The sequence below is a fragment of the Loxodonta africana genome, chromosome 11 (genome assembly GCF_030014295.1).
Source record: "Loxodonta africana isolate mLoxAfr1 chromosome 11, mLoxAfr1.hap2, whole genome shotgun sequence".
Lineage (NCBI taxonomy): Eukaryota > Metazoa > Chordata > Mammalia > Proboscidea > Elephantidae > Loxodonta > Loxodonta africana.
In genome coordinates, this window is record NC_087352.1 from 16,586,779 (window position 1) to 16,613,344 (window position 26,566).

The 26,566-nt window shown below is 52.8% G+C and overlaps 2 protein-coding genes across 2 annotated transcripts; one reads left to right on the forward strand and one right to left on the reverse strand.

Moving 5' to 3' along the window:
* Positions 1-507: 507 nt before the first annotated feature.
* HRC (histidine rich calcium binding protein) lies at positions 508-5,129 on the forward strand. The gene is made up of 6 exons (XM_064293993.1): positions 508-2,875; positions 2,951-3,021; positions 3,525-3,593; positions 3,841-3,895; positions 4,331-4,367; positions 4,574-5,129. Exons 1-6 carry the CDS (start codon positions 826-828, stop codon positions 4,608-4,610), a joined length of 2,319 nt encoding a protein of 772 aa, XP_064150063.1. The 5' UTR covers positions 508-825; the 3' UTR covers positions 4,611-5,129.
* On the reverse strand, positions 5,067-25,937 carry PPFIA3 (PTPRF interacting protein alpha 3). Its single transcript, XM_064293994.1, has 27 exons — positions 25,698-25,937; positions 25,328-25,429; positions 24,793-24,957; positions 24,319-24,393; positions 23,622-23,696; positions 22,977-23,198; positions 18,165-18,311; positions 17,941-18,075; positions 17,671-17,754; positions 17,381-17,512; positions 16,880-16,942; positions 16,651-16,730; positions 16,197-16,341; positions 15,452-15,639; positions 14,205-14,427; positions 13,353-13,516; positions 13,113-13,240; positions 12,295-12,388; positions 11,930-12,011; positions 10,979-11,179; positions 9,308-9,370; positions 7,686-7,861; positions 7,168-7,265; positions 6,771-6,946; positions 6,616-6,684; positions 6,234-6,405; positions 5,067-5,820 (listed from the first exon to the last, which is right to left on the reverse strand). The coding sequence occupies exons 1-27, from the start codon at positions 25,935-25,937 to the stop codon at positions 5,762-5,764; spliced, it is 3,558 nt and encodes a 1,185-aa protein (XP_064150064.1). The 3' UTR covers positions 5,067-5,761.
* Positions 25,938-26,566: the final 629 nt, after the last annotated feature.

Consider the following 26,566-nt stretch of genomic DNA (forward strand, 5'->3'; position numbering starts at 1 on the left):
AGGGGAGATCCTGATACTCAGAGAAAGGCAGGGCCATATGTCCCCCTGCCTGCTCTTTGACGGGAACAGCTGCCGCTCTGTAACTTGAGCCCCCGCCCCCTGCTATATTTATAGCCCTGGCCTGGCTGGTTCCCCTGCCCCCAGATCTGAGTTTCAGGGAGGGGAGGTCATGGGCATGTGTGTTGGGGGCAGTTCTCCACTTTACCCCCTTCCAGGGCCTCCATATTGCACCCACACTCTCACCAAAGTATCCCATTCCAGTTGGAAACACCCCACAACCGAGCCCTCAACCCTTCCTATGCAGGTGTCTCTTCCCTCAGAAATGTCCCTCCTGCCCTATGAGGTGCCCCAAGCTCCCCCACCTTGGCCAGCTACAAGTCTAGCCTTCATCTTTCCAGCTGCTAAATATGAGCTTATCCACAGCCCAAAGTCAAGTCCCTTGGCTCCCCTCCTCTGGCCAAGGAGAAATCCCTCCACCCACCCACCCACCCCCAGCTGAGAGGAGGAGGATCAGGAAGGAGGGGCAGAAGGGGACTGACCCAGAATAACTCAGGGCTGAGAGTAAATTTAGCCACAGAGAGGGGAGGAGAGAGACCCTATTGGCTGAGGAGTGGGGAGGAAGGGCCCGGAGGGGGGTCAGGGAGCTCTGGAGATCTCAGAGGGGTGTATAGAGCTGGGCAGAGAGGGCCAGAGGAAGGAAGAGACAGAACGAAGGCGAGACACAGAAAGAGAGACCCTAAAGGAGAGAAGGGCCCCTTTACATCCAACAACCACAGGGGTGGCTGGAGTAGGTGCTTGGAGAGACTCTCCTGCCCTTCTGTCCCCATGGGCCACCATGGGTCATGGTTGCACACTTCCCTCTTCTGGGTGGTCGTGGTCAATCTGTTCCTGCCCCCAGCCATGACCCAGCAGCTGAGAGGGGCCGGGCTGGGCCCCAGCAACTGGAACAACAGCGCAGAAGTCACCGGGCCCTGGGAGGACATGTCAGCTGAGGCTGGCCACCATGTCCACAGACACGGAGGCCATCGAGATGGGAATGAGGACATTTCCACAGAGAACAGGCATCATTTCCACACCCACAGAGGTCACGGAGATGAGGATGAAGACGTCTCCAGGGAATACAGGCACCGAGTCCATGGCCACAGGTACCAAGGCCATGAGGTTGGGGATGAAAACATCTCAGATGAAGACGTCTTCACAGAGCATGTTCAGCAGGTCCGTGGGCACAGAGGTCATGGGAATGAGGATATGGATGGTTCTGCTGAGCGTGGGCACCACACCCCCCGCCACAGGAGCCATAGCCATCAAGATGGGGACGAAGATGAGGTTGCCTTCAGTGAGCACCGCCCTCATATCCTCAGGCATGTCCATCATGGAAAAGAAGAAGAAGATGATGAGAATGATGAGTATAGGCACCAGGCGCACAGGCACCAAGGCCACAGGAATAAAGACGAAGAGGGTGTCTCAGATGAACACCACCACTATGACCCCAGACACAGGCATCAAGGCCACAGAGAAGATGATGATGTCTCCATTGAGAATGAGCACCAGATCCATGGGCGGCAAAGCCAAGGCAATGAAGAGGATGAGGATATCTCAGATGAACACCGCCACCATGTTGCCAGCCACAAGCACCGAGGCCACAGAGATGAAGATGAGGATGAAGATGAGGATGAAGATGAGGATGATGATGATGTCTCCACTGAGGATGGGCACCATGTCCACAGGCTCCGAGGTCACGGGAATGAAGAGGATGAGGCTGTCTCAGATGAACACCGCCACCATGTTGCCAGCCACAAGCACCGAGGCCACAGAGATGATGATGAAGATGAGGATGATGATGATTATGAGTATGGACACCAGGCCCACAAGCTCCAAGATCATAGGAATGAAGATGATGATGCTATCTCAGATGAACACCACCACCACATTACCAGCCACAAGCACCAAGGCCATGGAGAAGAAGATGAGGATGAGGATGATGATGAGTATGGACATCAGGCCTACAGGCTCCAAGGTCACAGGAACAAAGATGACGATGAGGATGTCTTAGATAAACACCACCACCATGTTGCCAGCCACAAGCACCAAGGCCACGGAGACAAGGAAGATGAGGATGTATCCCCTGAACATTGGCACCAGGTTCCCAGATATGTCCACCCTGGCCTTGGAGATGAGGAGGAAGAGGAAGAAGAGGTGGAACTGATCACAGTCAAGTTCAGCCACCATGTTTCAAGCCACCAACCCCAAGGCCACAAGAGCGATGAGGAGGAGGGCTTCCCAGATGAGTATAAAAAAGCAGTCCCTGGCCATCACCACCACAGAGTCCCTAGGGAGGAAGATGAAGACATCTCTGCCGAGCTTGGCCATCAGACTCCCAGGCACAGACAACAAGGCCACGGAGATGAAGGGACTGGCCACAGTCACAGAGAGTCCATCAAAGAGGAGCTTAGCCACCAGCCCCCAGAACACACGGGGGTCAAGGATGGAAGCCATTTAAGGAAGAGGGATTCTGAGGAGGAAGAGGTAGATGACAAGGAAGAAGACCACAGTTCCCATGAAGATGATGAAGGTTCGGAGCAGGAAAAAGAAGGTGCTCATCATGGCAGCCTGGACCAGAAGGATGAGGAGGGAGGCCATGGGCTCAGCCTGAGCCAGGAAGAGGAGGAAGAAGAGGAGGAAGAGGAAGGAATGAGGAAAGAGAAAGCTGAGGTTCAGGTCCCGCTGGGCCAAGACCACCAGGAGGAGGAAGAAGAAGAGGAGGAAGTGGGGCTGGAGGAAGAGGAGCTTCCTTTCACCATCATTCCCAACCCCCTGGCCAGTAGGGAGGTGGCTGGAGGTGCTTCTAGTGAAGAGGAGAGTGATGAGGACACAGGTAAGTGGCTTGGCCAGGCAGGGGTGAGGAAGAGCTGGGTCAGCCTGGGCCACTGCTGCCCTCCTGTTCCCACAGGTCCACAAGATGTTCAGGAATATGGGAACTACCAGCCAGGGTCCCTGTGTGGCTACTGCTCCTTCTGCAAGGTATATTCCCAGCCCAGATTAACCCCGAAGCCATCCCCAATAATTTGTCCCAGGGGCCCTGAGGTGCCACGGGAGGGCTTTGAGCAAGGAGGGCAGGATCACTTCCGGATGAAGAAAGACATTTGTGGGGCCACGTGGAAGACATACTGGAGGCCAGTAGGCTGGGGTGATGGTCCAGGCATAGCTGGGGCTAAGGGGACTGAGAGGAGGGTCCTTGGCAAAGACAGGGGGCAGGAGAGATGGACTGGGGACTGACAGGCTGAGAGAAGAGAGGGGAGGGGGGAGGCAAGCAACCACAGGTTTAACCCAGCGACTGGGCAACGTGGGGTCATCTCTAGGTAGGGAATCTGGAGGAGGAACGGGTTTGGGGGATGACTCTGAGCTCAGTATCATAAGGTAATAAGGGTAAGGGGGTCTGAGGAACTGTCCAGTGAGCGGGGGTGGGCTGGTGGCTGTCTCCCACATGGAGTTAGGGTTTCTAACCTGGATCCTCCCATCCCCAGCGATGCACTGAATGTGAGAACTGTCACTGTGATGAGGAGAACGTGGGCGAGCACTGTGACCAGTGCCAGGTGAGACCACCCACTCAAGGCTCCACCCAGGCCTCAGGGTGGCTCGGGACCATCTGAGGACCCCCAGTCCTAGATAATCAACTCTGACCCCAAGCTGACCTAAACCCTTACTCTCGATGCAGACTTGATACCATCCCCAATCCTCAGCCTGACTCAGATTTTGACCTCGACGCCCTGACTCCGTCAGTCCAGACTCCGTCCCTGACCACGCCCTACCCCTCACTCTCTCCTCTCCCCATTCCCCCAGCACTGCCAGTTCTGCTACCTTTGCCCTCTGATCTGTGAAACTGTCTGCACTCCAGGTGAGCGTGAGCGGGGCCCGGGAGAAACCCGACGAAGGTGCCTGTGAACTAGTGGGGGCGGGGCTAGGCGGGAAGGCGTGGCCAAGACTTGCGCGTGTGGGTGGGGCAGGATGAGCGCGGAGGGGCGGGGCCTGGACAGAGGGAACGTTGGGCGGGACTTGCTACCACCAAGGTGGAAAGAACCGGTGTAGGGCTCAAGAGCGGATCCGAAGCCAGTAGAATTCGAGGGGGCGGGGCCGCTGGAGAACAGGACCGCCCAGAGAAAGGAGAAAGGGGCGGGGGCTTTAAAGAAGTCTCAGTGGGATTTTAGCCCGGGAAAGGAATTAGAAAAAAGGAGCCAAGCCAGCCCTGAACCCAGACCGAGTGAAAAGTGCCCCCTGATTTTGCCCGTGGAATACCCCGAAAGCCTCTTCTCACTACTCTCGTCTTCCGCAGGAAGCTACGTCGACTATTTCTCCTCGTCCTTGTACCAGTAAGTGTGTGAAGGGGGAAAGTTTAAGACCTTTTTCACAGGGGACTGAGTCTGAACGTCCGAAAGGCTCTGTCCCTCTATGCTTTATCAGACGACCCTGGGGCTGTATTTCCCCATCCGTGAAATGGGTGGGTTAACGGTCTCCAAGCGTCCTTGGGTTAGCTTTGGACACTTCGGCTTATCTAAGCTCTGGGTCCTCCCTCCAGAGCCCTGGCGGACATGCTGGAAACTCCGGAACCCTGACCCTGCCACGGCGTAGATGTACCTCCCCGGCCAACAGCCCCTTTCCTGGGCCATATTTATTTCTCTGAATAAACGTGCTCCCCGAAACCTGCCAGGTGTGGGGTCTGGATTCTCAAGGCATCAGGGAACGCAGGCAGGGACTGGGGACCCGGACTTGTGAGTCTGAAGAAGGAGGGGCCTGGTGGCCAGGACTTCTGGGTGCCCGGGATGGTTTCTTAATTGTCCTCCCAAATAAGTCAGTCAACACGGGGCTTTTTGAAACAGTTTTCTTTACCCGTGATCACTGAGTGACGCCTGGGGCAAGGAGGCCGACCGAGGGTCGGGGATGAGGGCTCCTCCACCGTCCCCCCTCCCCCCACGCCACATCGCCCAGTAGCATCTTGGAAAGGGGATTCTCCCATGCAAACCCCGGAGCCGGAGGGGAACGGGGAACGCAGGTCTACGCCCCCTTCCCCCAGGGCACGGACACGGCCACAGCACGGGGGGCGGGGGGCCCCGGGGACACGAGACACGGGGGAGGGGGAGAGGAAGGAAGAGGGGACCCCGCCCGCAGCTGACCCCGGGAGCGGCAACGGGACGCGGCGGGGCGGGGCCGAGTGGCACTGGGAGCGAGGCTTGTAGCAGCGAGTCCCCCCTCCCCTCCTGTCGGACGAAGAAGGAAGACTTGGGCCCCGCGACTGGGGAGGAAAAAGGGGACGGGGCAGCCTCTCCTCGCATGCGGCCCGGTAGGGAAGCCCCGTCCCCTTCCCGCGGGGAAAGGGCATCAGTCTCCCATTGGAAATGATCAATAAATTACAAAGTAGAGAAAAGGGAGGCGGAAGTGTGCGGCGGGATTTCTTCCTGCCTTCTTCCTTCTCCCCCTCAGTCATGTTCATGTAGTTTGGTCCAGTCCCAGTCCATTTGTGAGGCGAGGAAGCGCATCCCCCGCTCGTTCGTACAGATGGTCCAGTCCGCGGCGCGCGCTCCCCCGCCCGCTCTCCCAGGCGAGACCATACTCAGGGCCGGAGGGGACACCCCAGCCAGTGGAAGGTTCTTCCATCCGAGTGAGGTCACCTGCATTGATGCCGAGCAGTGCATGGAACAGTGAAGATCCCGATTGTGCCGCCCCGCACCCCCAAAGCTGCCCAGTAGTCCTCACCTGGAGGCCTACACTAGCAGGAATAGGTCCGGACCGAGACGCCGTCTGCCCGAGAACTCCCAGAGGTCTGGCCTGGAGGGAGAGCGAACAGCGGTTCAGCCTGGAACACCTTCCCCCCAGACCCTCCCCGGGGTTTCTCTTCCAAGTTCTTGCCTCCACCCTAGGAGTCACCCCTTGGATTTCCCTAACAATGGGTAGTCCACGACCACCAGCTCCACGCCGGTTTCCCTCCAACCCCCGCAGCCATGAATTGCTCCAAGGTACCCAGGTTGCACTGGGCGAGCTCATTTCCCACCCTGGGAAGGGGTGTGGGGAGTCTTGAATACTGGAGCGGTCCATTTGTCATGGGTAGGGGAGCAGGACTAGGCCGTTTCAGAACCCGGAGAGGGAGGCTTCTGAAATGTAGGATTGATCCGTTTCCCAGCCTGGGGGAGGGAAGGGGTAGAGGGACTGTCTCATTTGGGAATTCCGCCCCCCCCCCCCACCTTCTGGCTGCAACTTGCGAAGAGGGAGCCCTGGCGAGCCCAGGGCCCCTGCTGCGGCTGAACGGAAGTTGGGGGGCAACATCTCAGCTGAGTCGGGGGTTACGCCTCGGAGGTCCTTCTCTCGGAACATCTTCCGCCAAGATGGGGAGCGGCTGAAGGACTTGGAGCTGTCCTAGGTAAAGGGTTCGGGCAGCTGGTGAAGGAACTGGACCTAGTTCTGGCTCCGCCCCTCCCTTTGGCTCCGCCCCTTCCTGGTCTTGCCTCTCTTAGTCACGCCCCTCTCCTGTATACTGCCCTTCCTGGCCCCGCGTCCAAACATGACTTGGCCAATCAAATCCCACTTAACTTCCTGCGAAGCTTCCTGAGCCGCGACAATGCCCACCTCGTCCAGCCGCCTGTCTGTGCCCAAGGAGATGAGGTTGCTGAATTCTTTCTCCAGGAGCTGCCGGGCCTGGAGGGGTAGATGACAGTAGGGTTGGAGTGTGCAGTCTGCAAGACGGGGATGCCCAGCATGCCCCGGGCCTAGCGGCAGCTCACCTGAGCATTCTGCGTAGGGATTTGTAGGAGCAAGGCCAGGTCGGAGTAGTCGAAAGTCTCGTCCAGGGCCAGCAGCGCCCCGTGCACCCCGCTCTCCGTGAGGTTTGTGGCGAATTCCTTCAGGCCCAGCCCGGACACCCAACCCATGACCCGCTCGTTGGACCACACCATCACGTCTGGGAAGGGAATGGACCCTCAGCCACGCCCCTCCCGTACCCAGGCGGTACCTCGAGCCCTGTCTCCGCTTTCCTAGCCACGCCCCCTCTGCTGGCCCCACCCTTCATTTGTAGTGGGGCCCTTCCCCGGCCTCCTTCCCCACCCCTAACATACCTCTCCTCAAAACCCTTCCCAAACCCTTCCTCCAGGCTCCCAGCAGGACTTACACTCTTCTACTTACCTCGAATCTGAGTCTGACTCTCCTCCCGCCTCCGCTCCAGGTCCTTCCGGTCATAGTTGAGCCGTTTCAGGCACATGATCCCATAATGCAGACTCACCCTGAGCAGCAGGGGAAGTGGAGTCACAGAGAAGCTTTCACAACCCCACTGGCTGTCTCTCCTATTGGGCCCTCACCCATTGGCTGTGGTCTTCTGGCAGAGGTTGGGGACTTCTTCCATTGGGTCAGTTCTATTGACTGTTGACCCTCCCAGGAGGTGGGGCATTTCCAACAGGCTGTTCCTATTGGCTAACCTGGAGGGGGTCTGGGGTCAATTTGCCAAGCTCTGTCCAAATGTGAATTTTCCTAATGCATCATCTTTATTGGTGCTAGGGGCACAGGAGGCAAGATATCCTGAGAACCCAAGCTAAAAGGCCCAAAAATAATCCAAGGAATTTCCCATCCGTCAGATCCATTGGCCAAAGACTCTCTAGGGTCGGGGCTTCCCCCTGAGCTAGTCCCATTGGCCAGGCAGCCCCCACCTGTGGAAGCTGTCCACCATCTTGAGTTGGCCCCGGAGCTCCTTCTTGTTCAGATGATCTAGCATGCGGGCATCCACCAGCGACTCCATGAAGTAGCTGCGGTACTGGGGCAGCCCCAGGCTGGGCAGCCAGTCGTTCCCCACCCACTCGTGGTTCATGTCGCCATATGCCAGGATCTGGGGCCATGGGCAGGTGGGGAAAGAATCAGGCCCTCTAACTCCTTCCCATGTGTGCATGAAAGGGGTACAGTCCAACCACCCTCAATTCAAGGCTCTTTCCCCACCCCATAGCAGACCCATAACCAATCTCTGCTTAGGACAATGGACCAATCCAAAGTTGTCCCCTAGCCCTTCATAATGACAGCCAATTTTAACTACTGAAAGCGTGGTCTTTGGATCCACATTTCAGCATCGCCTGTGAACTTGGAGCCCTGGTGGCACCGTGGTTAAAAGCTCGACTGCTAGTCAAAAGCTCAGCAGTTCAAATCCACCAACCACTCCTTGGAAACCGCAGGGGGAAGTTCTACTCTGTCGTAGGTCGCTATGAGTCGGACAGACTCGATGGCAACAAGGATTTTGGTTTTGTAAACTTGCTGAAGTTGCAGACTCCCAGGCCTCATTCCAGAACTACTGAATCAAAATCTGCATTTCCAAAAGATCTCCAGGTGACCTGAACTGTACATTAAAGTTTGAGCAACTCTGGTCTAGCACTGTCCCAACTCAGAATGACCGGTCAGTCCAACATCGCTACTCCCCCGCGTCAGGACAATGGATTCTTGCAACTTAACTCCACACAACACAGGTTAAGTGATCAGTCCCTTATTTGCAATGTCCCCAAAATACTAGTTTAATGCTATATCCGGCCCAGGACAATATTCTGGAATCCAAAGCCCTTCACTCCATTTAGGATAAGGAGATAATCCACTCCTCCCTCTGGCTCAAAACAAAGGCCACAGTCCAACACAGTTCCTCCGGCTAAGGTGAGTTCACGCCTCCGCCTTCATCAGAACAAAGTGTGGCTTCTCCTCCCCAACTTCTCAGCCTGAAGTACGCAACTCCCTTTGCCCTGGACTTTGGAACAGAGACCCACTTCCCCTCAACCATAAAGAAAATCGATTGCTCAGCGTCTCCCTCTAGTGACAGAAGTGGAACAGCACCTAGAACCCCGCCTCCCAAGATAAGGAATGGTTCGTGCACTACGCTAACGATGGAACAGTCCAGCCTTACACTAACACACACACACACACACACGCGCGCGCGCGCGCGCGCGCAGCCACAAAGCTGCAAGGAAACAGTCCAGAGCAGAGCCGCAGCCCCCAGCAGCGATGATAGACTGTTCTGGTGAGGGTAGGGGCGGGGCTCGGAGAAAGAGGGGCGTCCATGCAACGTGCACAACCTGTTCATGCGCCCACGCCCCGCCCCGCGCCCCCTACCTGCTCCCAGCTGATCTCCTTGGTCTCCTGACCCGTTAGTGGGAAGAGGGGAGAGAAGGGTGGGTTACGGGGCAGGTAGAGGAGGGTGGGGGGGACAGACGGACGGACAGACAGCTAAAGACTCGGTCTCCGCCCCCCACCCCCAGGGAGGGTTAGTGCCACCCCAAGGTAGCCGGTAGGGGGCACTCACAGGCTTGGTCGTGGCGGTGAGCGACTCCATCTCCTCGTGCGTCATCCACACGTTTCCTGTGGACTGAGGGGCAGGGGATGTTACTGAAGGTGGAAGAGGGGTTCCCAGATCAGGAAAGGGGAGAGAGGTCATGCCCCTGGAGATCCCAGGCCACGAACAGTCATCCTGTCTGCTCTCTGACTCAGAAACGGCGGTCACTGCTCACCAGTGACAAAAAGAAAAGGAATAATCATGTATTTAGCACCTACTGTGTCGAACAGGGTCGATATGAGTCGGAATCGACTCGACGGCACTGGTTCTGGTGTGTACCAGGCAGAGCTTGGTGGTACAGTGGTTAAGCGTTTGGCTGCTAACCAAAAGGTCTGCAGTTCGAATCCACCAGCCGCTCCTTGGAAACCCCATGGGGCAGTTCTACTCTGTCCTATAGGGTCACTGTGAGTCGGAATCCACTCCACGGCAACATGTTTGTTTGTTTTGTTTTGTTTTGGTATACCAGGCACACAGGAGCACGGGCTTGGACAAATTCAGGTTTGAATTTAGAGAAATGTGAATATAGACTGAGTAGCAGATGAAGTTAACAATAACGTTTATACTCTTAGGTGTGATGATGGCATGCTGGCTATGTAGGAGAATGTTATTTTTAGCAGATGCCTGCTGTGGGGTAATTTTGGAGGCTAACCTGTCATGATGTCTATAAATTACTTTCAAGTGCTTCAGATACACACCAAAAACAAAACCAAACCAGTTGCCATTAGTCAATTTTGACTCATAGCGACCCCATCCATGTGTTACAGAGTAGAACTGCTCCATAGGGTTTTCAAGGCCCCTCAGACACACCCATAAACAGCAAGTATGGCAAAGGATTAATAAATGCTGAGTCAGGTGATGGGTACACATAATTTAGGAGTCTCTGGATAGAGCAAACAGTTAACTCACTAGGCAGCTCACCATAAGATTGGAAGTTCAAGTCCACCCAGAGGTGCCTCAGAAGAAAGGCATGGTGATCTACCTCCAAAAAATCAGCCATTGAAAACCCTATGGAGCACAGTTCTACTCTGCAACACATGGGGAGGCCATGAGTTGGAATTGACTGATGGCAACTAGTTTCTTTTGTTTTTACACATAATTTTCTGTAGGTTTGAATTATATCTTTATCAAGAGTTGGAACAAAATAATAAAATAATAAAAAGAAGAACCAAATGCTATGGAAAAAAATTGGGAAGGTGTGCTGGAGGAAGGGGGAGGGAAGGGGATGATTAGCTGATGAGTTAGTGAAGGCCTCTTGGAGCTGGTGATTAGAAGGAGCCAGCCACTGGGAAAACAGGGAGAGGAGTGTCTCAAACAAAGGGAACAGCAAGTGCGGAGGCCTGGAGGTGAGGTGCAAAAGGTGATGCGTTAAAGGAACTGGTTTTTACTCTGAGATGGGACACAGCAGTGAGCCAGAGTGATTTTTGCAACCAGGGGCTGCTGTGTGGAGCATAGACTGGGGACTGAGGGTAGAGGAGAGGCAGGGAGAGCTGAGGGGAGGCCCCAGCAGTAATCTAGGTGAGAACTGATGGAAAGTAGGACTGATGGGACAGGGCTGAACTGAACAAGCCCAGGACTGGCCAGTCAGAAGATGAAAGGAGAGGCCTAAACAGCGAAGGCTGGGATTCGCCACTAGGTGCTCACCGTGCGGGAGGAGGCGGGAGCAGAGGGCGAGGTCAGGGAGACCATCTCCTGGATGGCCAGGCGCAGCTTGAGCCTGTGCAGCGGGTTGCTAATGCCGATCTCACGTTGGATCTCCGTGTCCGACAAGTTGGCCATGATGGCACCACTCTTGACGTTAGCACGGCAGGCAGCCACATACCACGCAGGCATGCCTACCCACAGCTGGACCACAGGGAGCAGAGAGAGAGATCGACAGAGAGGCAGAGAGAGACAGATAGTCAGAGACAGGAGGGGGAGACAGAGACAAGGTGGGGACAGAAGAGGCGGAGGGATGGGACAGAGAGATGGGGAGAGGCAGGGGAGAAAAAGGGAGACGTGGCAAAGTTAGCAACAAGAAGAAGCAGAAATAGGGCAAGACAAAGAGACGTGGGAGAGTTAGAAGCACAACAAGACAGATAGAGATAGAGAAGAACGCCAGAGACAGAGGGAAAAGAGAGGGATGGGGAAAGACAGAAAAGGGAGGGGCAGAGAGAGACAGAGAAGAGAGACAGTGATGGGGGAGAGAAAGGAGTAAAAGACATGGGGAGAGAGACATGGAAAGGAAGACCAGAGATTTGAGGAAAGACAAAGACACAGAGATGGGGAGACATGCAGAAAAACAGAGACAGAGAATCTCCCCGAGAGAGTAAGACATGAGGATACACAAAGACACAGAGAGAGGGAACAGGAGAACAGGGACCAAGGTGGGCATAGCCAGAGGAGCAGGGGATGAGTGTGGGCATGGGAGACAGGGGGAGCAGGAGAAAGAAACTAGTTAGATCAATAGGAAGTCTGACCCCTCCCATGTCCTACCCCCCTCTCCCCGCCCCACCTCTGGGCTAGGAAGATGGTGCTGGGTTGACCAGGGCACCCCCTATAGGTGGGACTGTCAGAAGGCTTGGGGATCAAGAGGGCATTTCTGGGTCCCAGTACCTCCAGCCAGGAGACTACAGTGGGCCCGTCCCAGGCAGCAAAGGGCAGGCCCTGACGGCAGGCCTCTTCCAGGAGTTCATGCCTGGAGGTAGGGAAGGAGGAGGGGAAGATCTGTCAGGGGTGGAGACTGCTAGCCCTCTTGGACACCCCCCTTCCCCATGCCCATCATTTTTACAGATGTAAAAAACATAGAATTAAAAAAAAAATAAGAAAAATTCTAGAAGTTCCCAGGTTCCCAGGCAAGCAAGTTCAAGACTTTAGACATACCCACCCAACGTTTTATTATCACTTATGTCCACATACACATACACACAAACATACACACACATGAACACACTCACAAACACACATACACACACACTCACTTCCTCTTGTTTCTCCGGTCCTTGTCTCCTGGGCCTGTCAGCTTGGCTAGCCCCAGAGGGTCAGTGGCCAGTGTCTCGTCTGAGGGTGTTCCAGCTGGAGGTAAGGAGAGGCCAAAATTTGGAGAGTTCAAGGAAGAAGCAGAATCTTTCATGCTGGAGGTGATGAGGAGGATTTCAGGAAGGCAAAGACCCCAAGGGTGTAGTAAATCATGTCAAAGGAGTGATAAAGCCAGACAGTGACCAGAGTCACCTCCCCAGACAATGAAATGGAGACCTCCCAAAAGTAGGGCTGTATTGCCAGGGCTGGTCTTGGGGAGACGGCAGTGGCATACCAGTAAATGTTAACAACTGGCTACCAGCGAGATGGGGAGGAGCAGAAATATTCCCTGATTTGTAGCATTTGCCAGTTTTCATGGTGTAAATAATCCCACCACGGCCAATTTCAAGCTACCAGTGTGATGTCAGCCAGCTCACAAAATTCCTGAAAATCTAACAACCAGTTCTGAAAGAGCCAGTATAAGCAGCCTTCAGCACACCACTAGGAGGTGTCTTACCTTCAGAATGCTCTTCCCTCCACTATTATAAAGAGTTAAATGAAATAATAAATTCATTTGATTTACCCAGTCACCATCCAGGCCCCAGAGGACCTTTTCCTTTTTCCTACTCCTCCCCTATACCATTGCCAAGTCCTGTCCCTTCCACATTCTGAATTAATTACCAAATGAATGAAGACATGAATGAAGGTAAATAAATATATAAAGAAGAAAGAAAGGGAGAAAAGGAGAAGGGGGAGGGAGCGTTGAAATCAGAGCCCTCACCCAGGGAAGAGCTGTCCCGGCCTGGGGGTCCCATTCGGCCCTTTTCCTTCTTGCCAAAGAGACGACCTATGGATGATTTGATGCTCTTCTTTTTGGGGGCTTTGTGCAAGGAATCCTGGGTGCCCTCACTGGATAAGAAGAATGGTATGAGGGCAGATTCCATCCTCCCAAGTCCTTGTCTATACCCGTCTCATCCTCCCAAGCAGCCCCCTCCCTGTCCCCACTCCTTGTCCTGCTGACCTGCCCCGTGAGGGTCCCCCATCTTCCAGGGACCCCGCCTGTAGTGCCAAGGCCTGGGTCATTCTCTCAAGGCGAGCGGAGCGGGGAGTGGGAGGTGGGGTGTCTCCTGGGATGGCTGGTCCCTCTCCTCGTGGAGCCCCAGCTTCCTCCTTGGGGACATGATTCTGAGGACAGAGGCAGAGATGGTGGTTTGAGTTGGAGGGGTCATGTTGGGAATTCCTCACTAGTTGGGATGTCTACTCAGGGTGTATGTCTCAGATGCTGCTGGTTTGGGAGACCATTTTGAAGGTAGCCTAGATCAAGTGGGGTTTGAGATACAGAAATATGAAAGCAATGAGTGCAGTTCGCTTGGAGCTTGACAAGCTTATATTTATAGTATCTTAACTTCTGGTGTCAGGAGTGGGATCTGCTTGACCTCAAGGAAAACTAATACGGTACAAATTCTGGAAGCAGAAAATCTGGATTTAAGTCAATAAAATAGGGCTAATATCTCTTGTGCGTCCCTCAGAGGTCAATTCTGAGGATTTAATGGTAGCTCTCAAATTTAAAAAAAAAAAAATTTTTTTCTCAAATGTATGTTTAGTCCTAGAAACATTAAAAAAAAAAAAAATCCTATGCAGAAACTTAGTGCATAAAACAGGTTAAAGTGGACAAGATCTGGCTAATATGAAAGTTCGGGATTCCTTAAGGATGTAACCCAGTGGCTTGGCCTCCCTTTTGAGTTGAACCTTTAGGGAAAGCTAGACATGCTTTTGAAAATGACTGGTGTGAGGCGTTATTATTGCTGTTTGTTGGGAAGCCCTGTTTCTGACCTTCCCCATCCCCAGACTGGAGAGACTTCAGAACACTCACAGCCTTGTCAGTGCCCTCACGGGCAGGGCTAGGGGGTGCCAGACGGGGTGTTGAATGACCAGAGCTGGGAGGGGAGGGGCTGGCGAGGGTAGAGGTGGTGAGGGAGGGGGGTAATGAGCAGCTGCTTCGGTAGCGGCCCAGTGAGTCCAAGCCAGAGCTGGACACTCGGCTCTCTAGCTCCTCTGCCCTCTGTTCTGTTGTCTCCTTCTCCTCTTGGATTAGCCTGAGGAGGAAAAGAAGGGAGACTGGATGAGAAGGCTGAGGCAGGCAATGGGAAAGTGAGTCTGGGATTACAATGGGCTGGGAAGGCTTGGTGAGTCAAGGGGAATTCTGGGGAAGGCACAATGAGGTTAGAGGGTCTTGGTGGATTCATGATGGCTTCACAGGCTCAAGCGTGTCAAAAGATCATAATAGGGTCAAGAGGTCATGGAGGGATTAGGGACAAGGTGATCAGGGTCTGCTCTAGGTGGTTCTCCCAGACTCAAGTGGTTCTGGAAAATCATAAAGGGATTACAATGGGTAAGAGATTGAGTTCCAAGGAGGACTGTAAGAGCAAGGTCTAAGATTGGATAAGATTAGAGGCTCTGGAGATCTATGAGCTGAGAAGGTCATGGAGTCATCCGGTACGTGAGAGTTGATGTATCAAGTCAGAGTTTGAACGGAAGGTAGTGGTTGTATTGGTATATTTGTTGGGTGCACATGGAGAGTGCATTATTAAAGGAGAATTGCTAAATTGGGCCATTGCGAGGGATTCAAGAGAAGACTTTATATCAGTTGGGAATTCTTAATGAATTAAGGATTCTTGTTACATTAGGTAGAAATTATTGGTATATAGAGTTAAGGTTCTTGATGTGTTGGGATAAGATTCTTGTTATTTTGGGTTGGGAAACTTGTGTTGAGATCTTGTTATACTGGGAGATTCTGGGTACTGGTTGTAGGAGCCATAAAATCCATGGTGTATTGAATGATTCTTGATATATTGGGTTGAGATTTTTGGTATTTGGGGATGCAGTCTTTGATATACTGGGAAATCGTGAATACTGGCTGGGGGATATAGCACATAGGAGAATTCTGGGTGAATCCTGAGGGATTCCTAGACACTGGAGAAAGTGTTGGGCTTAGAGAATTCCTTGAGGATGGTGGTAAGGGGGCTGGGCTCAGGCTTGAGATCAGTCTCCAGAGCCAGAGAGGCTGTGGAGTCAGCTGCAGGGCAGGGCAGGGCAGGGCAAAGCTGGCCAGCTACTCACTTGATCTCCTTGTTGATGGCCTCCAGCTGCTCCTGAAGCATGATGGCCAATGTCTGCACATCAGCCTGCCCACTGGGGGACAGAAGCTCAGCCCCAAACATCCCCTCTGCCTCCTCCTCGTCTGAGCCATCCAACTCCCCAGGAAATGGAGGTGGCAGGGACCCAGTAGGGGCAGACCGCTCCCACTCCTGTCTGTGTGAGGACAGAGGGACACCATGTGGGCAGGGGCTGAGGTTGGCACTGATCTTTGCTCACCTCTCCTGACCTTGCCCACCTCCTCTGACCCTGCCCATAGCCCTTGACATGGCTGTCCTCACCATGTGGCCAAGCCACCACTTTCCCCAGCCCAGCTTTCCCTCTTGATAGTTCCCTTTTCTTGACCCCCTTTACTCTCTACAAACCCAGACCACCCCCGTGACTCCATCTGCCGTTTCCCTTGACCTAGCCCACTTCCCTATGGCACCCCCATGCAATCTGGAATTCTATACCCACGCACTGTCCCCCAGACTCCACCTCTCTCCCTGCTCCATTGCTCCTCTAAGGTTCTTACCAAGTAACAGGACATCCACATGCAGAGACATCCAGGAAGAGACATCCAGATGATGGAGTTGGGGGGAAGGAGAGAAAACAGGATGGGTCCAGGAGACCCTGCTTCTCAACACAGCCCCCTCCCAGAGTTCCACTTATTTGGCTCCATTTCCCACCCAAGCCCTCCTCTGTCCAATCCTCAGAGGCAGCTGCTGACCTTGGAGGGCTCGTCCTTAACCCCTGACCAGCGGCCCCTCTTGCCTGCCCGGCCACTGCCAGCCCCATAGGGGTCCAAGTGGGCACCGGATGGTAATGTGGGTGCCTGGGAATAACGGAGCTCCAGGGCACTGCCAGGGAGAGACCTGTGGGCATGGAGAGGGCAGTCAGGGACCAAGGAGTCAAGAAAAAGCAGAGCTCAGTGATCATGGAGAAGGGCCTGGTGTGGTGTCAGAGAACTGGGAGAGGGAACTGAAGTCAAGGGTCAGAGAAAAGGGCCTGAGGTCACAGGTCATGAAGTCAGGGGTCAGAATAAGAGGGAGGCATGGAGGTCGAAAACCAGTAAAAGTGTCTGGAGGGCAAGGCATGAGGGAGGGGAAACCTGGAGATCTGAAGGAATGAGCTTGGCCATGGGGGTTCCATGGGCAGAGGTGGGACAGGAAGGATACTGTCACCTGGAGTAGGAGGACGGTGGCCTCCCTCTCAACTGGTCAATCTCCATCTGCATCCTCTCCATCTCTGCCAGGAGCTGCTCCTGGGGTGGGGGGAAGGGGAGTGTCACATCAGAGTCCACAACCCCTGAGGAGCAGCCCCTCTCAGACTACTAGACTCTGACCTCGGCAATCGCTGCTGCACTTCCCTGGTCTTATCCCTCCACGGCCCACCCCTCCGGTCACCCCTGACCTTATTAAGCAACAGCTCATCCTGAAGCTTCTTCATGCTGGCAATCTCCTCACTCAGTGAGTTCTGTGGGGGAACATGAGGGGGCGGAGCCTGAAGGCGACAGCCCCTGAGGGCTGCAAGAAGCCTCCACAGCCCAGAGGTGAGCCCAGGGGAAATGGGATAGGCATGAACGGTCAGCTGGAGAAGGGAGTTTTGGGGCTAAAGATGCCTTGGGGGAGATGAGTTCCTAGGGAGTCCCAGAATTTGTCATCTTGTATAATCTCTCAGAGGATTCAAGGTTTGAGGGTCCAGAAGGTTGGAGGCTCTGGGGGAACTCCAAGGACTCAGGGTACAGGTCCCCCGGAATTCAGCTCCTGGGCGTTTGGACTGAAAGAGTGGTCTGAGCAAGAGAGCAGAGAAGTCTGTAGAATTTGGGGTTCCTGGGTTTGGAGAGATCCCAGTGGATCTAGGTGAAAGGTCTGTGGCCTCAAGAGGTTCTCGGAGTCCTGGGATGGGGCGCACCTTCTCCTCCAGCGCCCCCATGCGCTCCTTGAGGTGGAGCTGTAAGCGCTCATTGGATTCGCTCAGCAGCTTGTCCACTGTCTCGGACAGCCGCTTATTGTGATCATCGTTCATCTTCTCTCGCTGCCGCGCCTGCCCAAAGGAGAGCGGGACATGGGTGCTCAAGCGCACCTGGTCCAGACCTCTGCCCATACTCAAAGACCCCACCCCCAGCCCCGCCCCGCCCCCGTCTAAGCTCCACCCGAATCTCAGAGCCCCACCCCCGCGGAGCTCTGCCCACGCCCCCTCACCCGTTGCAGCTCCTGGTTCTTCTCCTCCAACTGGGCCTCCAGCTGCCGAAGCCGCTCCTCAAAATTCCCGTGACGTTCCTCGGCCTAGTGGGTGAAACCGATGGCATCTGGCTTTGCCCCACCGGAGCCCAGGCCGGGTCCAGGCCCCGCGTCCTGAGGCGGGGTGCCGGGCCCCACCTCTCAGAACTCCAGGCTCCTCCCCTGCGGGACTCCAAGCCTGCACCTGCGGTTCAGGCCCTACTTCATCCCGGATCGGCGGCCATCCCTCACCTTGTTGAGCGCCGCCACACGCTGGGCCAGCTGCGCCTCTATCTCCGGCAAGGTCTCCGCCTTCTGAAGCGTCTGCTGCAACTTCTGCTTGGCGTCATCCAGCCACTCGGCAAGCTGACGGCTCTTCTCTTCACTCTGGGGAGCCGAGAAGTGAAGAAGGGGCGGGACTATGTCACCCAGGCTACAGCCCTGCCTCCACCAGCCCTTCCCAGCCGGGCCCCCACCTGCCGGTACAACGACTCCTTGCTGGCCAGTTCGTTCTCCAGCTTGTCGTTAGCATCGTGCAGAGACGTGGCCTCGCGCTGGGCACTCAGGTAGCGCTTCTCTAGCGTCGTGATCCGCTCCTCCATATCCTCGCGCTGCGCCAGCGCCTGCAGAGGTGGACAAGGGCCTTGTGGAATACAGCGCCCAGAAGCCCCTAGGGTAGTCTAGGCTTAAAACCCCAGACCAGACACCCCAGGGCATCCCAGGAAATGAAGTCCCCTGCCGCCTGGGTGGCAAAATGGTGGCATCACACTTGACAAAAACTCCTGGGACCAGTTAACCTTAGGCCTCCTGCCAGCTGCAAGTTAAAATGGTTCTAGGGCAGTACTAGCTTAGACACAGTATCCACAGCCTGTATGACATAGGACATGTCTTTACCTTCCTAAAAAAATCGGGCCCTTATAGGAGGAGGAACTGGAATGGATGGCTAATTGCTTCCATGAACAGCTGCCTCCTTTGCCATAAGACAAGAACTGGATGGTGACCTACCACTACTGAACCATTTGATCAAAGATTCTATAGCAGAGTCCTCATCAAAAAAGGGGAAATGCAGGACAGAATTACAAATTCTCATGAAATCCAGACTTTTTGGAGTCATTGAAGCTGGATATTATTGTTGTTGTTAGGTGTCATCAAGTCGGCTTTGACTCACAGAGACCCTATGTACAACAGAATGAAACAACGCCCAGTCCTGCACCATCTTCACAATCGTTGCTCTGTTTAAATCCACTGTTGTAGCCACTATGTCAATCCATCTCATTGAGGGTCTTCCTCTTTTTCACTGACCCTCTACTTTACCAAGCATGGTGTCCTTCTCCAGGGACTGGTCTCTCCTGATAACATGTCCAAAGTTCATGAAACAAAGTCTTGCCATCCTTGCTTCTAAGGCATATTCTGGCACTGTACTTCTTTCAAGACAGATTTGTTCATTCTTCTGGCAGTCCATGATGTCCTCAATATTCTTCGACAACACTGTAATTCAAAGGCTTCAATTCTTTGGTCTTCCTTGTTCATTGTCCAGCTTTTGCATGCATATGAGGAAATTGAAAACACCATGGCTTGGGTCAGACACAACTTAGTCCTCAAAGTGACATTTTTGCTTTTTAACACTTTAAAGAGGTCTTTTGCAGCAGATTTGCTCAATGCACTACATCCTTTGATTTCTTGACTGCTGCTTCCATGGGCGTTGGTTGTGGATCCAAGTCAAGTCAAATCCTTGACAACTTCAATCTTTTCTCTGTTTATCACACTGTTGCTTATTGGTCCAGTTTGGGGGATTTTTGTTTTCTTTATGTTGAGGTGTAATCCACACTGAAGGCAGTGGTCTTTGATCTTCATCAGTAAGTGCTTCAAGTCCTCTTAGCTTTCAGCAAGCAAGGATGTGTCATGTGCATATTGCAGGTTGTTATAAGTCTTCCTCCAACCCTGATGTCCTGTTCTTCTTCATGTAGTCCAGCTTCTCGGATTATTTGCTCAGCATACAGATCGAATAAGTATGGTGAAAGGATACAACCCTGCCACACACCTTTCCTGATTTAAAACCATACAGTATCCCCTTGTTCTTTTCAAATGATTACCTCTTGTACTATGTACATGTTCTGTGTGAGCACAATTAAGTGTTCTGGAATTCCCATTCTTCGCAATGTTATCCATAATTTGTTGTGATCCACATAGTCAAATGCCTTTGCATAGTCAATAAAACACAGATAAACATTATTCTAGTATTTTCTGCTTTCAGCCAAGATCCATCTGATATCAGCAATGATATCCCCAGTAACATATCGTTTTTCCAAAACTGGCTTGAATTTTTGGCAATTTCCCATTGATGTACAGCTACAACAATTTTTTAATGATCTTCAGCAAAATTTTACTTACGTGTGATATTAATGATATTGTTCAATAATTTCCTCGGTCTGTTGGATCACCTTTCTCTGGAATAGGCACGAATATGGATCTCTTCCAGTCGATTGGCCCGGTAGCTGTCTTCCAAATTTCTTGGCATAGACAAGTGAGCATTTCCAGTGCTGCATCCATTTGTTGAAACACCTCAATTGGTAGTCCGTCAATTCCTGCAGCCTTGGTAATCACCAATGCCTTGAGTGCAGCTTGGACTTCTTCCTTCTGGATGAATCCTGAAACTGTCGTCCTGAGATAATCTTTAAAACTTAAACCAAAAATATCCCCTAAAGACTTCTTTAAACCAAACAACAGTTCAGCTTAATTAGTTAAGAATGTCTGCCTTGAGCACTGTAATCTTTTAAAGAACTATCTATATGGAATCAAACTGACAACACCAACTGAAAAGATTAGATAGGAGCTTACAGGGCAGTGAATTTATGTTAACCTGAGAGGAACAATTCAGAAAAGGAGGGTGAGAACCATTGCACAACTCAAAGAATGTAATCAATGTCACTGAATTGCACTTGTAGAAACTATTGAATTGGTGTATGTTTTCTATTTACATTTTCAACAACAATAAAAATATATATATATAGAATCCAGGCTCATGATCATTAGTCATCAGAGAAATGGAAATCAAAATTGCAATGAGATTACATCTCGCTCCAACAAGACTGGCATTAATCCAAAAAACACAAAATAATAAACGTCGGAGAAGTTGTGGAGAGACTGGAACATTTATACACTGCTGGTGGGAAAGTGAAATGGTACAACCACTTTGGAAATCGATTTGGCACTTCCTTAAAAAGCTAGAAATAGAACTACCATACGATCCAGCAATCCCACTCCTTGGAATATATCTTAGAGAAATTAGAGCCTTTGCACAAACAGATATATACAACCCATGTTCATTGCAGCACTGTTTACAATAGCAAAAAGATGGAAGCAACCAAGGTGCCCATCAGTGGATGAATGGATAAATCAATTATAGTACAGACACACAATGGAATACCATGCATCATGCATTCATAAAGAACAATGATGAATCTGTGAAACATTTCATAACATGGAGGAATCTGGAAGGCATTATGCTAAGTGAAATTAGTCAGTTGCAAAAGGATAAATATGGCATGAGACCACTATTGTAAGAACTCAAGAAATAGTTTAAACAGAGAAGAAAATATTCTTTGATGGTTATGAGGGTGGAGAGGGAGGGAGAGCGATATTCGCTAATTAGATAGTAGACAAGAACTGTTTTAGGTGAAGGGAAAGGCAACTCACAATACAGGAGAGGTCAGCACAGCTGGACTAAACCAAAAGCAAAGAAGTCTCCTGAATACAACCAAACACTTCGAAGGCCAGAGTAGCAGGGGCAGGGGTCTGGAGACCATGGTTTCATGGGACATCTAGGTAAATTGGCATAATAAAATCTATTAAGAAAACATTCTGCATCCCACTTTGGAGAGTGGCGTCTGGGGTCTTAAACGCTAGCAAGTGGCCATCTAAGGTGCATCAATTTGTCTCAACCCACCTGGAGCAAAGAAGAATAAAGAACACCAAAGGCACAAGGTAATTATGAGCCCAAGAGACAGAAAGGGCCACATAAATCAGAGACTACATCAGCCTGAGACCAGAAGAACTAGATGGTACCCAGCTACAACCTATGACAATCTTGACAGGGAACACAACAGAGAACCCTTGAGGGAGCAGGATAGCAGTGAGATACAGGCCTCAAATTCTCATAAAAAGACCAGACTTAATGCTCTGACCGAGATTAGAGGAACCCCGGAGGTCATGGTCTCCAGGCCTTCTGTTAGCCCAAGACTGGAACCATTCCCAAAGTCAACTCTTTAGACAGGGATTGGACTGGACTATAAGACAGAAAATGATACCAGTGAGGAGTGAGCTTCTTGGCTCAAGTAGACACACGAGACTATGTGGGCAGCTCCCGTCTGGAGCAGAGATGAGAAGGCAGAGGGGGACAGAAGCTGGCTGAATGGACATGGGAAATACAGGGTGGAGAGGAGAGTGCTGTCTCATTAAGGCCAGAGCAGCTAGGTGTATATAGCAAGGTGCATATAAATTTTTGTATGAGAGGCTGACTTATTTGTAAACTTTCACTTAAAGCACAATAAAAAATTAAAAAATCCAAACCTTATATTTCCCAGCAACTTCTAGTGCAGCCCATGCATAGAATCATGGAGCAAGTGTCCTAGGGTCTTATGGGAAAGAAAGTTCCCTTCCTTCTGGGAGGCAACACCTTAGAATTCCAGAGGAGGGGCTTCAGGCTCTATTGGGAGATGGAGTCCTGTTTGGGAGCCCATGTCACAGGACCACACTTCCTAATACCCCACAGGAAAGTCAGGCTTAAAATCCAAGGTGAAAGCCCTGGTAGGTGATGAGAAATATAATGCTCACTCCTCTTTCTCATCCACAGACCTCAAGAATCTAGGCCCTACATTTCCCAGCAGCGCCTGGGGCATGGGAGTTAAGATCAAGGGTCCCAAGCCAGGAAGGAGTAAAATGCAGACAAAGGAATTCTACTTAGAGGTGCAAGAGAATTTCCCAATGATCACATAATAACTATGGGCTGGTTACTGTGCGCCTAACCAAAAAACAAACAAACAAACCTGTTGCTATTGAGTCGATTCCAATTCATAGTCTACATGTGCCAAACATCAACCCTCTGACAAGGGTCATGAATCCCATTTTACAGGTGAGGCAACTGAGGCTCAGAGGGGAGGAGAGCCCAACACAAAGCTGTGGACTAAATCCAGTTCCATCTTTCATGAGCTCTGTGACTTTGGGCAAAGAGAGAGGGTTAGGACTCAGGGGAGAGACAGAGGGCAGCCCACCAGGGGCTCCGGCCTCACCTCCTTGAGGTCGCGCTGCAGCTTGGTGTTAGCTTCCTCGGCCTTACCCAGCTCGCGGTGGGCGGTGCCCAGCTCCTCCTCCAGCTGGCTCATCTGGCGGCACAACACCGCCAGGCGCTCTCGCAGCTGGCACACCTCAGCTCGCTGCCGCTCCAGGGCCTCCTCCAACTCTGTTGTGCGCCGGTTTGAGTCCCCGCCAGGACCCAGGCCATTGGCAAGGGTCTGGGGTGGGGAAGTGAAGTAGAAAGGGGCAGGACCCAGAGTGGGGTAGACAGACATAGAGGGAATGCAAGGAGAAAGTGGATCAGCAGGGGGCAGTAGAGATAAAAAGATCTGTAAGAATGGTTCTACTTTGCACACTTGGGGTTGCCATGTGTCAAAATCAACTGGATGTCAACTAACAACAAGGGTCCTGTAGATCAGAGTCCACAGAGGCCAACAAAGACCATAGCAGCTAGGTGACGTGAATCAGAAGTCAAAGGTCGGTAAGAGTTTTGATGGTTCAGATGTCTGAGAGTCAGTGAGGGTCATACTGAACTTTAAAAGGACCACCACAAAGTCAGGGGGTTGAATGGAGGTCACAGAGATGGGGATCGATAAAAAGCAGGAAGCTGCCAGAGGAAGGGAAGGCCTTCCACCTCTCACCTGCCCATCTCCATCCTTGCCTGGCTCCTCCAGCCCCGAGCGGCGCCTAGACATCTGCTCTCGAAGGTTCAAAGTCTGGGAAAGTGAAGGGGGGGAGGGGAGTCAGGGCAGACAGGCTCCAGGAACCCTAAGCTCTACTTCCCATTGGCACTGGCCTTCTAAGGGCAGGTCATAGGTGCCTCCATCTGAACTGCTTCTAGTCCTGCTGGGGCCATCCCTGACCCCACCCCATGCTCTACGCTTAAACCCACCCACTTTTCTCCTTAGCTGTGTCCTCATTATCTCTTCTAGAGATAGTCTATCCTTAGCCAAGTCTTCCCTTAACCTTACCTTAACTTCTCTTGTGGAGGTTTCCTCTTCAGCCCTGCCTTTCCCCATCCAATCATTCCCTCCTTAGTCCAACCCATTGATTCTTCCCTTAGCCCACTAGTCTTCCCTAGTCTCACTCTCACTGGGAGGTTCTCCCCTTACCCTACCCACTGACTTTTTTCTTTGGAATCTCACTGGCTTTCTCCATAGTGCAATCCCATTGGTTCTTTGCCCTAGGCCTGCGGCAGGTAATTCTCTCATAAGCCCCACCAGTCAGCCTCCCCACCCCCACCACTCCATTCTCCTGGCTGTCTCCTGGGCCTTGCCCCATTGGTACCTCCTTAGTCCCTCCCCATTGGCTCAACCCTCCTTTTGGCCACACCCCCACCTCTTGATTGCTCAGTTCCAGCTCCTCCTCTAGCACTGCCACCCGCTCCAACGCCATCCTCAGTCGCTCCCGAACCTGGGGATGGGAGCAGGACAAGAGCGAGGTGGACACAAGATCCAACCTAGAACAGTTGACCCTGACCCAGAACACCACTGGGACGTACCTGATTGGGCAGGGTTAGAATTTCTCTGTCCTTCATGCTTGCGCAAACCCAACCAGCTACCCAGGTAGTCCTACCCACTGATAGTCCCACCAGTTCTTTCTATTATCAACCAGTCAGGTCCCAGAAGGAGTGGCCTGTCCCAGTCAGTCAATCACAGTCAACTTTATCCCACCCTGGACAGCTCCAGCCACAGATAGAATCTCACTCTTCAGGACAGCCCCAACCAATCACAGCCAAATCCCTGCCATTTAGGACAGCCCTAGCCAACCACAGGTTTCCGTTCTGCAATCCCTCCATTTCAATTCTCACACCTTCTCATCCAGAGCCTTGTGGTGCTCGAAGAGGGATTTCAGAGCCTTGAGCACCTCCACCTCGGAAGAGACTCCGCCTGGGGACTGGGCCTGGCGCTTCACCACAGTCATGCGCAGTGATCTCTCATGCCTTGACACCAGGCACTCCAGGTGTTCCAGGAGGAGCTACAAGGATAGGGCATCAGTCCAAAAAAAAAAAAAGAAGGAGAAGAAGCAGGGTCAAGAAAGAGTATTTCAGAGAGGTGGAGTGGATACATGGATAAAGAGGTGGACCCCAGGAAAGGGGTAAAGAGGCAGGTCAGGAAAAGAGGGAGGGATATGAGAGGTAGGGGCAGGGTCCAGGTAGGAGTGGTAGAGGAAAAGAAGAAGATTATGAAGAGGTGGAGAGGGCATGAAGGAAGGTGAGGGATCAGAGGAGTAGACCATGGCAGCAGGGAAGAGAAGACAAGAAGGAGAAATGGGGAAAAAAGATGAGTCAGGCGGCATTATCCTGTGGCTCCGCTCATTCCATTTAGGCCCCCCCAACACCACTCACCCGCGTGTTGTTCCGCTCTGCCTTCAGTTCTGCAATCTCCTCCTCCCGCTCCAGCAGCTGCTCCCGACATAAGTTCAGTTCCTTCGTCAGGGCCGCAAACTCCTGTTGGTTAAGTGAGCGGGGTCGGGAGAGTCAGATCAACCCTTTCCCGGTCTCCAACATTCTATAGGATTCGGGGTCTGCAGGCCCCGCCCCTCCCTGCTTAGCCCTGCCTCCTTGTCTTGCCGCTCCGGTCCCGCCCATCAAGGCGAGCCTCCTCCAGACTCCGCCCCTTCGGGCGCCAAGCCCCACCCCTTCCGGACGGCTCCCTCAGCTCCTTCTCTGGTCGAGACCCCGCCTCCCTCGGGCCCGCCCCCGGTCCCGCCCAGACCTGGGGCAGCGCGATGCTGAGCTGGCGCTGCAGCGAGTCCTTCTCGTGGCCTAGCTCGCGCAGCCGTAGCTGAGCCGTCGCCAGCCCGTCCTGCGCTTCGCGCAACGTCTCCAGCAGCCGCTCGCGCTCCGTGAGCATCGTGACCATGAGGCGCTCCAGCTCGCCGCCTGCCTCGTCCGGGCCCAGCGCCGAGCCCCGCCGGCCATCCTCGCTGATGGTGGGCATCACCTCGCACATCATGGCGGCGGTGCGGGCCTGCGGGCGGGGGAGGGGGCAAGGAACTGAGGATGGCCTCGTCGAGGCACAGGCAGAGAAACTGAGGCACGGCCACTCGGATACTCTGTGGGGCACACTGAGGCAGGGCAACCCAACATTGCACAGAAGAAGAAACTGAGGCCCGTGCGTTCTGATCATGGCACGGGAGAAACTGAAACTCATTGCTCTCGGGAAAACAGGCCTGGCTCACTGGGTCAGAGCATTTGGGGAAACTGAGGTCGGACTCCATCAGGCACAGGGAGCAAAACGGAGCTTGGCTCACTCAGGTATAGCACTCTCAGGTATCCCATTGCTTGAGGAAGTGTGGAAAACCCAGTCTCCACCTATTCTGAGTCTGCTGAGAATCCCAACTCACTGCACAGATAGGGAAACTGAGGCCCACCCCAGAACTCTTAGAAACCATGCCCTCAGGAGACCACAGGGTTGGGGGGAGTGGTCACAGAATTAAGTCACTAACACATGATTATGTGTATGTCACAGGGATGGTTCTGAATTACTATCCACCCCAATTCCTGCTGCCTTCAATTCCCCAGATATCTAGACTTGGGCTGGGAAGGATCTAAAAACCCACTCTGCTTGTTAAAAAAAAAAAA

Bases quoted from the DNA above. Each gene is read 5' to 3' on its own strand.
- HRC (XM_064293993.1), top strand. From the start codon at position 826: ATGGGCCACCATGGGTCATGGTTGCACACTTCCCTCTTCTGGGTGGTC. The intron at 3,022-3,524 runs GTATATTCCCAG...TCCCATCCCCAG, and splicing joins GCTACTGCTCCTTCTGCAAG to CGATGCACTGAATGTGAGAA. The intron at 3,896-4,330 runs GTGAGCGTGAGC...CGTCTTCCGCAG, and splicing joins TGAAACTGTCTGCACTCCAG to GAAGCTACGTCGACTATTTC.
- PPFIA3 (XM_064293994.1), bottom strand. From the start codon at position 25,937: ATGATGTGCGAGGTGATGCCCACCATCAGCGAGGATGGCCGGCGGGGC. The intron at 25,430-25,697 runs GTCTGGGCGGGA...CTTAACCAACAG, and splicing joins TCAGCATCGCGCTGCCCCAG to GAGTTTGCGGCCCTGACGAA. The intron at 16,943-17,380 runs GTGCGCCCCATC...GTTCCCCCACAG, and splicing joins TGGGGGCGCTGGAGGAGAAG to AACTCACTGAGTGAGGAGAT.